Source organism: Chenopodium album, chromosome 11 (assembly GCF_948465745.1).
Source record: "Chenopodium album chromosome 11, dcCheAlbu1.1, whole genome shotgun sequence".
In the NCBI taxonomy this organism is placed as follows: domain Eukaryota; kingdom Viridiplantae; phylum Streptophyta; class Magnoliopsida; order Caryophyllales; family Amaranthaceae; genus Chenopodium; species Chenopodium album.
Genome location: NC_137844.1, coordinates 50,614,389 through 50,626,158, shown reverse-complemented (window position 1 = coordinate 50,626,158; position 11,770 = coordinate 50,614,389). Strand labels below are relative to the sequence as shown.

The window sequence follows — 11,770 nt, the reverse complement described above, 5'->3', positions numbered from 1 at the left end:
GACGTCGAGTGCGGAGTCGGGGCTTGTGACGGCCGATACTTCGAAGCGGGCACAAGCGGAACCGACGAGATGAAAGTGTATCTTGGGTCTCTTGGTTTGGTGGGGATGCTTTAAAACAAGGCAAGCACAATATCTATAAAGGCTTAAACAACACACAAGTCTTAAAGCAATAGCAACGGGGTAGGGAGCTTAGATTCAATAACCATTCACTCCCTAAAGAGCTTTATATTGTATTACTAGAGAAATACAAGTGAACGTTGAAATGACAGTAACACAATAATTCTCCCTAGAGCCTAGAAAATAAAAAGAAAGACTTAAGAAACAATACATAAGGGAAAATACAAGGAAAATAAAGGAGAATACATGACTAAGAGGTTGGATTCTAACACCAATGCTTGTAGGATAATTATAGGATTATTTTATGACAAAGTCCTTATGGAAAATTACTCGTATCATTAATGGCAATAAAAAGTTTCTATTAGTATTTTAATCTTATGTTGAATTGATAGGGCATTTATAGTATCAAAATATATATCATGTGTCAAAAAACACGTATATTTACATTGGTAGTACAGTATATTTACATCGGTAGTGTAATTATAATAGTACTACTATAGTACTCATAATAAAATAAGTTCATTGGGGTAATTAATGTTAGAGATAATATCGGAAAATATATGTGTGATATATTTTCCGTATTGATCTTATTAGGAGAATAATATATTTAGGTTTATTATATGTTAAGATATTATTTAAGTTTATCTTAACATATAATAAACCTAAATATGATCAATTCTCTCAATCATCTCTCATCAATTCTAATCATCAACAATCAACTTTCATCAACTTTTATCAATTCTCATCAATTCTCTTCCTTAATTCTCTCTATTTTCTCTCTAAGCAATATAGCTTATTATTCTCTCTCTCTTTCTAAACCAACCTTTTTAAACACAATATTCCGCATTCACAAGACTTAGAATCTCTTAACCAAGTTCGAAGTTGCCTTCGCCCTAGACGTGAAAGGTTTGATAATTTCTGAGGGTTTGGTCCAAAACTAGTCAAAACTTTATTGAATTTGATTTCAATTTAATTCTTTAATTGTTCTTTATTGATTTTCATTGAAGTTTACTAACTTGTGTATTTTGTTATTAGAAAGAGGTACGAGGCTTCAAAGGTGAAGGATCTCATCATCTTCCCTCCTCTTCCTAGAGTATTCCCACCTCAAACCCTGTTTTTGCAAACCGAAAAACCAATAAGAAATTTGAGTGTGGTTTACTCTGAAAGACCAATGAGAAATTTGAGTGTGGTTTACTCTGAAAGACCAATAAGAAATTTGAGTGTGGTTTACTCTGAAAAACCAATATTTGATTGGAGCTCGGTTTTGCTCTGGAAAAACCAAAAATTGTTATATTTGCAGGTTCGAAAAGAATGGCGTTCCTGTTTGATTAATGACAGATGAGTTCGAAAAGATGAACGTTCTCATCATTGAAGAAAAGAAAAAAAATTGAAGGCGACATCACAAGAGTGTGCATCTCGGCTTCAACAATTTGAAGAATTTCCAATCGCAACGTTCGTGTTACTGCCGTTACGATTGCGGGAGGGTGTTAGAGATAATATCGGAAAATATATGTGTGATATATTTTCCGTATTGATCTTATTAGGAGAATAATATATTTAGGTTTATTATATGTTAAGATATTATTTAAGTTTATCTTTTAGGAAGATTGTTTCCTATCTTATGTTCTTAGGTTTTGTATAAATATTCTACCTATTGATGAATAATAATCAAGCCATTCTATTCACTCGTCTCTATTAATTTGTCAATTAAAGATGTCAATTCAATATAATAAACTCAAGGCATAAGAGCCCAATTCAAATTCCTATATTCAATTAGCTTGGAAGCAATAGGTAGGGAAATCCTTAGAGCCTTTGACGCATAAAATAAATTATGAAGGAAGCAAGTATCAATGGATTACTTAATTAACAAAATTATTTATCGATTGAAGAAATCTTAAGAGAATCATTGATCATTAAGTTAATTAGCTTAGAAACTCATATTTTAATAATGCACACCAAGATAAAATATAAAACAAGATTATGAACTGACTTGTGATTGGAGCAATCTGGTGATGAATAATCAAATATTTGTGGAATTCAACAAAGAAGATCTCAGTCCCTATATCTTTAATTTTGTATAAATCATAAGGTGTGTCAAAGTCATTTTATTTTGACAACATAAATAGTAAATGACCAAGAGTGAGGGATAGCTCAAGTGGTTAGATTTCCCCCTTTCGATTCTAAAAGAGGCCCTGATTATTCCACAACCTAGCCTGAAAGCAAGGCTGTAAGGCGAAGCGAATCCGAAAAGATTGTCAAATGATCCTGGGATTAATTCTCATCACCCAGCCTGTCCTTGTTGCTCTCTAAACACAAAAAAATAGTGAATAATTCGAACTTTTATAAAAGGGGTATTTTAAATAGATGGATCCTTATGATAGTGATAATAAAAGGAGCTATTTAAAAATATAAAATAAAATAAAAAGTTTTCCACAAAAGAATAAACTGTGGGAAGAATTACAAGAATGGACAAAAGAAAAGAAGGAACAACGAACTCTATTCAACAAGAGGGTGCAATTTGTAATACAAGTAAATATTGAGGGTGGATTTATTTGAGATATATGAGGGTGAGTTCTCACATCGTTCCATTGCAAACTTCCGTTATAACAGAATTAAAGCTGTGTATATTACTGATATTTGTAACTTTCTCTACACACATGAAATTATGAAAAAAAGTTAAAAAAAAATATAAATAAATAAATAAATTAAAAAGATCGATATCGGATCTAATACTAAGGACTTAATTCAATACTAAATGAATCAAGTTGGTGACGATGATGTAAAAGAAAGCTACCCATATATTTTCCGATGACAATGATATATCTTCAATGTTAGATATATGCCTATACGATTGCATCACTAATTCAAATTCGCTACACAAGACTCAAAATAACTGTACTAATGAGTTCCATAATATTGAATTACGACAGCAAAAAAATCTACTTGTAATAATGATAGTAAAAAGATTAAACAATGATGTAATGGATTTTGTGTATGATCGACTCATTATGATTTAATAATTCTATTTCTTCTATAAACTCTACATCAAAGTATATTGTGCGTGTCCAAAATAAATAAATGAAGAAAGTTAATAATTGTGAAAAGTCTTCCTCCAAGACATAAGCGCAATCTTTTTATTATACAAATCAATGTACGTTCATTTAAATACGAGTACATACATTTTTCTTTACTATATAAATTTCCATACCACTAAATACTATTCAATTTCAAAATACACTTTTAAAGGTGTGGGGGCTAGTGAGAGCAACTAGTAGTTTCACTTTCTATAGCATTTTTCCTTACGGAGTACTGTACTTTTAAAGCATTTAATCCGTAAATACTAAATCAAAGGGCAAAAAAATCCAAAAGGGTTGAGCTCTATAGTTGGAAAAATTAACATTCGATAGGCAATACTATTCATATGCATGATAGACGATAATAAATTAGTTATGACATTAAGTAAGAAAATTTTGTTGGTTACAACGCCATTGACAATTTTGACATTCTTGCAAAATTACATGTTTCCTCCGTTTTTAAAAAAAATGTCCATTATTTATTGTAATGGCCTTTTATAATACGGAGTATATAGTTAAAGATATTAACAATTTAACATCTAAAAAAGTGTATTGGAGAGTGTAAAAATAAATAAACAAAACGAAACATCAATCAAAACTTCAAAAGAGAACAAAGGGTACATCAGTACATGTATAATGTATTCTCATTAATGTTGTTATCACCTCTTATTAGCATCAATCAACCAAGCCATATGTAACATCAATTGCATGTGTTTCTTGACTTCCTTCTCTATTTATTTAGTTCATTGTAGCAGACATATGTTGAAATTTACTTGAAGTCTATTCTAGCAGAGTAGCATACATATGTTGAAATTAATTAATTGATGTCTGCGTAAAGTATTTCTTACCCAGTTAAAAAAATAAATTAATAGGGACATACGAAATACAAGGGCCTATTTTATTCAAATTATTTTCAGTTCAGTTCTATTCAGCTCCAATAAGTTCAGTTCAGTTCTTGATTTCCTTCTCTCATAAAATATTCAGTTCAGTTCAACTCCAATAAATTCAGTTCAGCTCAGTTCAGTCAATCAAAACAGGCCCTAAGTTGTACTATGTATATATATTGAAAAAAAAATCCAAATTAATTACTGATCATGGACAATACATGTTTTAAGCCTACAATTTTTCTTAATTTAGTTTTCTACCACCACCAATATTCAATAAGCCAATATTTTGAGTCTTACCTTAAATCATGTTGCTTTGTTAGTATTACAGATCTTATCTACTTCCTCCGTTCTTTTAATATTGCACCACTTACCTTTTAAGAAATTTTACAAATATTGCACCATTTTTATTTTAGGACAAAAAATATTTTTATTCACACTGCAAATACCTAACATACCCTTACTTTTTCACACTTATTCGTTAGTTTATGTTTACATCACATGGACACTTTTGTATTTTTACCTTTCTCTCTCTTTCTTTTTCCCACCACCAAAATTATTGTACCCAACTTGTAAAGTGCAATAATAAAAAAAAATGGAGGAAGTATTACTCATTTACTCCCTCTGTTTTCCTTTTAGTACATCAGTTTGATTGGTACATTTATCCACACGTAACTTTGACCATATTATATAATAAAATTTATTTATTTTATAAAGCAAAAAAAATTAAGTCATCAAACATGACATGTAAATAGTGCAGAAGTCACATTGATGCATTAAAAAAAAAACAAACAGAGGGAGTAACTATTACTAAAATAGGTCATGTTGAAAATTCTCAAATAAAGAATAATGACTATAGAGTATCTAATTTGTGCAACTCATGAGACTATTAAGGCTTTGTTTTCTTCACCTTATTTTGCTGAACTGAAATTATTTTTACTCAGCTGAAAGTATTTTTGCCGAACTTAAATTATTTTTACTAAACTGAAATTAATTTTACTGAACTAAAATTATTTTTGCTAAATTGACATTATTTTTACTTATTTTTTAATTATATTTCTTCTTTAAAGTTACTGAATTTTACTTAATTGAACTTATTTTTGTTGAATTGAAATTATTTTTACTTAACTAAACTTATTTTTAATAAACTGAAATTATTTTAACTGAGTTGAAATTATTTTTACTTAATAATATTTTTTTACGTGAAGTGAACAGGAACATGATACATTCTTATTTAAAGCAAAAGATCACATAATGTACTCTTTACATTTTCCAAATTAAGGAATGTAACTAATTACTCGTATTATTTTACTCCATTCACCTTTTAAACAATTAGGCCCCGTTCAATTCACCTTATTTTTGCTGAATTGGAATTATTTTTGCTAAACTTATATTATTTTAATTGAATTGAAATTAATTTTACTAAACTGAAATTATTTTTGCTGAACTGAAATTATTTTTACTGATTTTATGTTATATTTCCTCTTTAAACTTACTGATTTTTATTGAACCGAAATTATTTTTATTGAATTGAACTTAACTTATTTTAGTTAAATTTAAATTATTTTTACTGAATATTATTTTTTAAGGTAAATTGAATGGGCCTTACCTCGTAATGTAGCATGAACTAATTTTGCTGAATCATTTTTAATTAATTGAGTAATAACGCACGAACCTAACTCAAAAGGAGGAGGTTTGACCAGTATTTAGAAATTTAAAACTCAAGTAATTAGAAATAAAATAAACTAGGATACTTTGTGTCAAACTTGACTCGTAATCAAATTACTATAGAAATTACACAAGATTATGCAAATTTTTGGGACACGAGTTGTTAAGTTTAACATGGTTTAAGACATCATTTGTATGGTTGTCTTTGACTCCATTTGTTATCGGCTAAAGGTATATTTTGTTTATTTAGCAAATTCATTTTGGTATTTGAGAATTGGTGATACTGGAACACGATACATTACAAAATCCCTTAATTCTTTAGGTCAATCCAAAATTAAAAGTTTTTAGTCCCGAATAAACTTTGTTGGGCCAAAAGATGAAACGAGGACTTACAAATAACCTAAATCCGCAAGTCTTCAATCTCAACCGTCTAAGACACACTAGTAACAAACGGTAAAACAAGTCAAATTTTGAACTACGTAATAATATTTAGTCCAGATCGTATTAGTGTCGAGTTAAGACTAATTCCCTATAAGGGATAAAATAAATCTTGAAAAATCTACCTGGAATTTCCTTGTTAGTAGTAGTAGGTGTTATGGACTAATAACATACATGAAGACATGATGATACATTGATACATCTAGTCTATATAAGGCACAAAATTAAGGCACCCAAAATTCACTTCTCAAATACAAAAAACCTCTCTTGCTAACTTCTCTGTTTTTGTTCCTTTGCCAATCTTTCCGGACCCTCCGATCTTCTCTCTCCTCTCTCTCAACTGTCGTTGTAATCGAGGAAGAGACTTGCAGAAAACTTGAGAGAAGAAAATTTTCATTTTTTTCATCTGTAAAAATAATGGCTTCTTCAGTAAAGAATGTAGGAATTCTTGCCATGGAAATCTACTTCCCTCCTACTTGTGTTCAACAGGTAAATCAATCTTGTAATCCCTATTCTCACATAAATATCAATTAATTTTATTTTTTATTTTTATTTTTTTGTAATGGGGTTTATGATTTATTTATGATTGTAAAATCAAATTGGTTTTTCCATGATTTTGGGATTTTCCCAGAAGCTATTTTAGTTTCATCTGTGAATGGAAATGTGCTGGAGAAATTTGATTGCCATGTGGGATTTTGCTTGATTACCAGGAAAATATAAACAAATAAAACCCAAAAAAAAATAAAAAAATGGATATTTGTTTTTTTTATTTCATTTTATTTTTTTGGGTGTTATAACATTGGTTTTTCATGTTTTTCTGAACTGAGAGATATGACAAATCAATTTGAATGAACAATAATTATTAATCAGCCTTTTTACTGATTAAATTAATCATTTTGTAATTTGGCCTAAAAAAAAAGCTTCAGAAAGTTAGATACTTTGGCTTAAGTTGGTAGGTTAATGAGATCATGATGGGTCCTTAACTTGGGTATTAAATACCCAATTGAGAATTTGCCCAATCTAATTAGTTTTAAGCTTTTGATTAAGATGTTTATGTTTCATTGTGAAGTCAACTCTTTGGAAATCAGAGAAACTCTTGCTAGAATAGTTTCTAATTTTCCTTGAATGTTGGAAATTTCATCTTGAAGTGATTTTCTGGATTTGAAGTTAAGGATCATGACTTTAAGATGTTATAGTTGCTGATTTAAATGTCATATGAGTAACTCATAAGTTAAATTTGTTTTTTGGGAGTTTCTTGTTTGTTATGTCATCATAAATTTTTGATAATGTGTGTCAAACAGGAAGCATTGGAGGTTCATGATGGGGCTAGCAAAGGAAAGTACACCATTGGACTTGGACAAGATTGTATGGCATTCTGTACTGATGTGGAAGACATTATATCGATGAGGTTTGACACCTACGTTCGAACTTACCTCTATAGTCTATGATCAATTGTTGCATCAATATATCAATATATCTAAAATTTACTCTTTACTAAGTTTTCAAGCTCAATAAATCAGCTAGTGAGTGTGTTTTTTGTATTAGTCATCGTTTGTTTTTGAATGATTTAAATCTCTAAGGAAGATGGTTAACTTGGCATTTTTATGTGACGTTTTTTGTTCGAACTTGTATGAAATTATGCACGTATTTGTGAAACATCTTGTTTTCTCTAGGAAGTCTTTTTTGCATATGAAGTTGTTTAAAACAAGTTGAATAAAAGAGAACGTTACTTGATTCTCTTGCTTTTGAAAATGTTTGCTTAGAAATTATGATTAGTTTTTTTATTTTCCAGAAAGTTAGGAACTCTTGTGGAAAATTGAGAAATGATGTGTCTAATCCCTACAGATATCATCTCTTAATACTTAGAAGGTGTGGATAGCTGAGTAGGCTATTATGTTGTTTGGAGGGATTATTGAATTGTCTGTTACAATTTTAAGTACTTGAAGGTGGAGCATTTATCAACCTTTGTTGTAACATAACTTTATAGTTATGAGATGGGTTCCTCTCTGATCATCTCTGTACTTGTAGTTTGACAGCAGTGAACAATCTCCTAGAGAAATATCATGTTGATCCCAAGCAAATTGGTCGGCTGGAAGTAGGCAGCGAGACTGTCTTGGACAAGAGCAAATCTATCAAGACATTCTTGATGCAAATTTTTGAGGTACTATTTGAGATAAGTGCATAGTCATCTTTGTTTCATATTTATTCTTCTATCTGGTTTTTTTGTGGGTATAGCTCTTGAGCCCCCGTTTACTATAATTGATCTTGGAAAAGGAAACAGTATCCCTCATGTCTGAACATAACTTGATGTTCTTTTGTTAAAAAATGATTAGGAACATGGAAACACAGACATTGAAGGTGTTGACTCAACCAATGCATGCTATGGTGGAACTGCTGCATTATTTAATTGTGTAAACTGGGTGGAGAGCAGTTCATGGGATGGACGCTATGGCCTTGTTGTATGCACAGACAGTGCGGTATGCTCAAATTCTCTCTCTCTTTTTAAATTACATATTTTAAAAACCTTATTATAGCAACTTCATGTGGAATACAAGCTAATTTGCACTTCATTTGGTATGAACTTTCAATCTTCAATCTTATTGATTTTGTGAATATATTCCTTTACCAGGTCTATGCCGAGGGAGCAGCTAGACCCACTGGAGGGGCAGCTACTGTTGCAATGCTTGTGGGTCCAGATGCCCCCATCGCTTTTGAAAGCAAGTTGAGGGGCAGCCATATGGCTCATGTTTATGATTTTTACAAGCCCAACCTAGCCAGTGAATATCCAGTAAGTCTCAGGCTCTCTACACAACTTAACTAAGATGGGATAGAAAATGGTGCCAATGTCAAGCATATGACGTTTGGAGAATAAATACTACTCAAGTGTTTGCTAAATACCTCAAGCTTACATATGTCTCATGTTTGTTGATTGATGCTCTCTGGAGATGTGCTATAGATTTTTCGTTTTCGTGGATTTGTTATGTCTCATTCATTCAGTAAAACTGATCTATTGACGTGTTCTGCCATAGGTTGTTGATGGGAAGTTGTCACAAACTTGTTATCTCATGGCGGTTGATGCTTGCTACAAACATTTCTGCAGCAAGTGAGTCATTAATAGAATCTTTAACTGCCCTTAAGAATACATTGTGTCCATCACTTTACCTTTAAGCTTGTGAAGCTAAACTATTCTGTAGGTATGAGAAGTTTGAAGGCAAGAAATTCTCTATTGATGATGCCGAATATGTTGTATTCCATTCTCCATACAACAAGGTATACCTCTGATGTAATTATGTTTGAAATAATTGATGTTCAAAACAAGTGTACTTGCAAATTTGACAATCTTAAAATAATGCCCCTCTCTTATTTTCACAGCTTGTGCAAAAGAGCTTTGCCCGATTGGTGTACAATGATTTCTTGAGAAATGCTAGGTATTGTCCCCTTCTTACTATGATGTAGTGCATATTGTTATTGGGATTATGTCAATTTGTCTAATGAAGGGCTATTGGCTTATCACCATTGTGCTCTTTTACCAATATTTGCTTCATTGATTGGCAGCTCCATCAATGAAGACGCTGGGGAGAAGCTTTCCCCATTCTCCAATCTATCTATTGATGAAAGCTATCAAAGCAGGGATCTTGAAAAGGTGTGTTATCGCTGATACAACAAACTTAATTGAGAAATATAAGAGTTAGTGGAATATATATGTTAGTAAATTTTATCACTTATAGGTAGCTCAGCAAGTTGCGAAGCCCTTATATGACAAGAAGGTTCAACCGACCACCTTGATACCAAAGCAAATTGGGAATACATACACAGCATCCCTATATTCAGCATTTGCTTCCCTTATTCACAATAACCACAGTGAATTGGTGAGTACTTCAGGCATATTTATATGATTTGGTCTTTTCACTTGTTAACTTGGTTTAGTATTCATGCTTTTGGCTATTAATATATTTCAGGCAGGCAAGAGGATCATAATGTTCTCTTATGGAAGTGGTTTGACAGCTACAATGTTCTCATTCCGGCTAAATGAAGGGCAGAAGCCCTTCAGCTTGTCCAACATTGCAGCAGTCATGGATGTTGCTGACAAGTTGAAGTCGAGGCATGAGGTAATTCCTCTTTAGCATCCCTTTATCTGTTTTGGGAAAGAGGGTTTTAGGTGGAGTAATAACAGCAAATAAGTCGTATAAATTTGATCGTGGCTTAATATCTGACTTGTATGATTCATCTGCAGTTCCCACCTGAGAAATTTGTCGAAACCTTGAAGCTAATGGAGCACAGGTACGGGGCAAAGGAATTTGTGACGAGTAAGGATACCACCCTTTTGGCTCCGGGTACTTACTACTTAACCGAGGTAGACTCTATGTATCGAAGATTCTATGCCAAGAAACCCGCAAATGATTCTAACGTCGCACAAGAAAATGGTTCAGTTACCAATGGTCACTGATGCCTGAGGGTAGTTACCCGCCCGTAATTGCTGCTACTCTGAAGAGTGATTGTCTTTTTGGATGTTTGCAGCATTGGGTGGATACTATGCTGTTATAAAATCAGCTGAAATGGTTAGAAATATTGTTTGATCATGCAAAATGTTGCATCCTTTTCTTTCATTTTAATATTATTCATTCTGGTAGTGTGAGCTTGTATTGTGCTTCTTTATTCAAGCTAATTTATTTAGAGTTAATATTGTTTCAAACTAGAAATGTATTGTATGTTTGGTAATTAATACAGTTTAAGAAAATAAAATAGTTGAGAAGCTGTCATTATTCATTTATTGGATCTTTTGGGTTTTCTTGTTATTAATTTATTTGTTTTTACTAGAAAGGGACATTGTCACACACATGGCCGCTGCCACAGGACCAGATCATTAGATGCCTTGGCCTGAGGAGATTGGTACCACAAAATGATTGTTTTTAAAAGTTGTACAAAAGGGTGAGGTTAAAGACTACTTGTACTTTTACATCTTTCGCTAGCCAAAGGGTAGTGAAATTACCAGAGTAGAATAAGGGTAGCTATGTAATTTCACCAAAGTTACAACTCTTTTAGTCTCGTATAATCATATTGGTACTCCCTTTGTTTTTAAATACTTACTCCATTTCTCTATGCGCGGAGTTTTAAGAGAATTTGGAGAAAGTAATAAAGTATGAAGGTAGTGGGGTAGGTGGAAGAATAAAAAATTATAAAAGCAAAAGTAGTGGGGAGAATTGGAGGAGAGAAAATATGAAATTAATAAAATATGATTCATGGTAGGTCCACTAGGTGAGAGAAATGAATTAAATATTGTAAAAAAATTTAAATAAGGAAATGGAGCGAGTATTTAAAAACTGTTAGAAAAGAGATGTGGAAAAAGTATTTAAAAGCGAAGGGAGTAAGTTGTTAACTACAACTATATAAAAGTTGCTATAAGGACTTATTCTATACCATTGTAGATGCTCTTAAGTCATAACTTCGTCCTCTTTACGCTTGCTAACATAGAATACGAGTCCCCCTAAAATGACAATCCAAGAGGGTTAAGGGTTTAAAAAAAGGGTTTGAAGATAAATAATTGAAAATTGAGATTTTAGATTCATATAGGTATTAGATACCCACGTG

The 11,770-nt window shown here is 31.8% G+C and overlaps 1 protein-coding gene across 1 annotated transcript; it reads left to right on the top strand.

The window, feature by feature from the left end:
- The first annotated feature begins 6,433 nt into the window (after nt 1-6,433).
- LOC145567692 (hydroxymethylglutaryl-CoA synthase-like) lies at nt 6,434-10,900 on the top strand. The gene is made up of 12 exons (XM_081627043.1): nt 6,434-6,670; nt 7,483-7,589; nt 8,210-8,342; nt 8,515-8,658; nt 8,811-8,969; nt 9,211-9,284; nt 9,376-9,451; nt 9,554-9,609; nt 9,737-9,824; nt 9,910-10,050; nt 10,141-10,290; nt 10,416-10,900. Exons 1-12 carry the CDS (start codon nt 6,599-6,601, stop codon nt 10,626-10,628), a joined length of 1,413 nt encoding a protein of 470 aa, XP_081483169.1. The 5' UTR covers nt 6,434-6,598; the 3' UTR covers nt 10,629-10,900.
- Nucleotides 10,901-11,770: the final 870 nt, after the last annotated feature.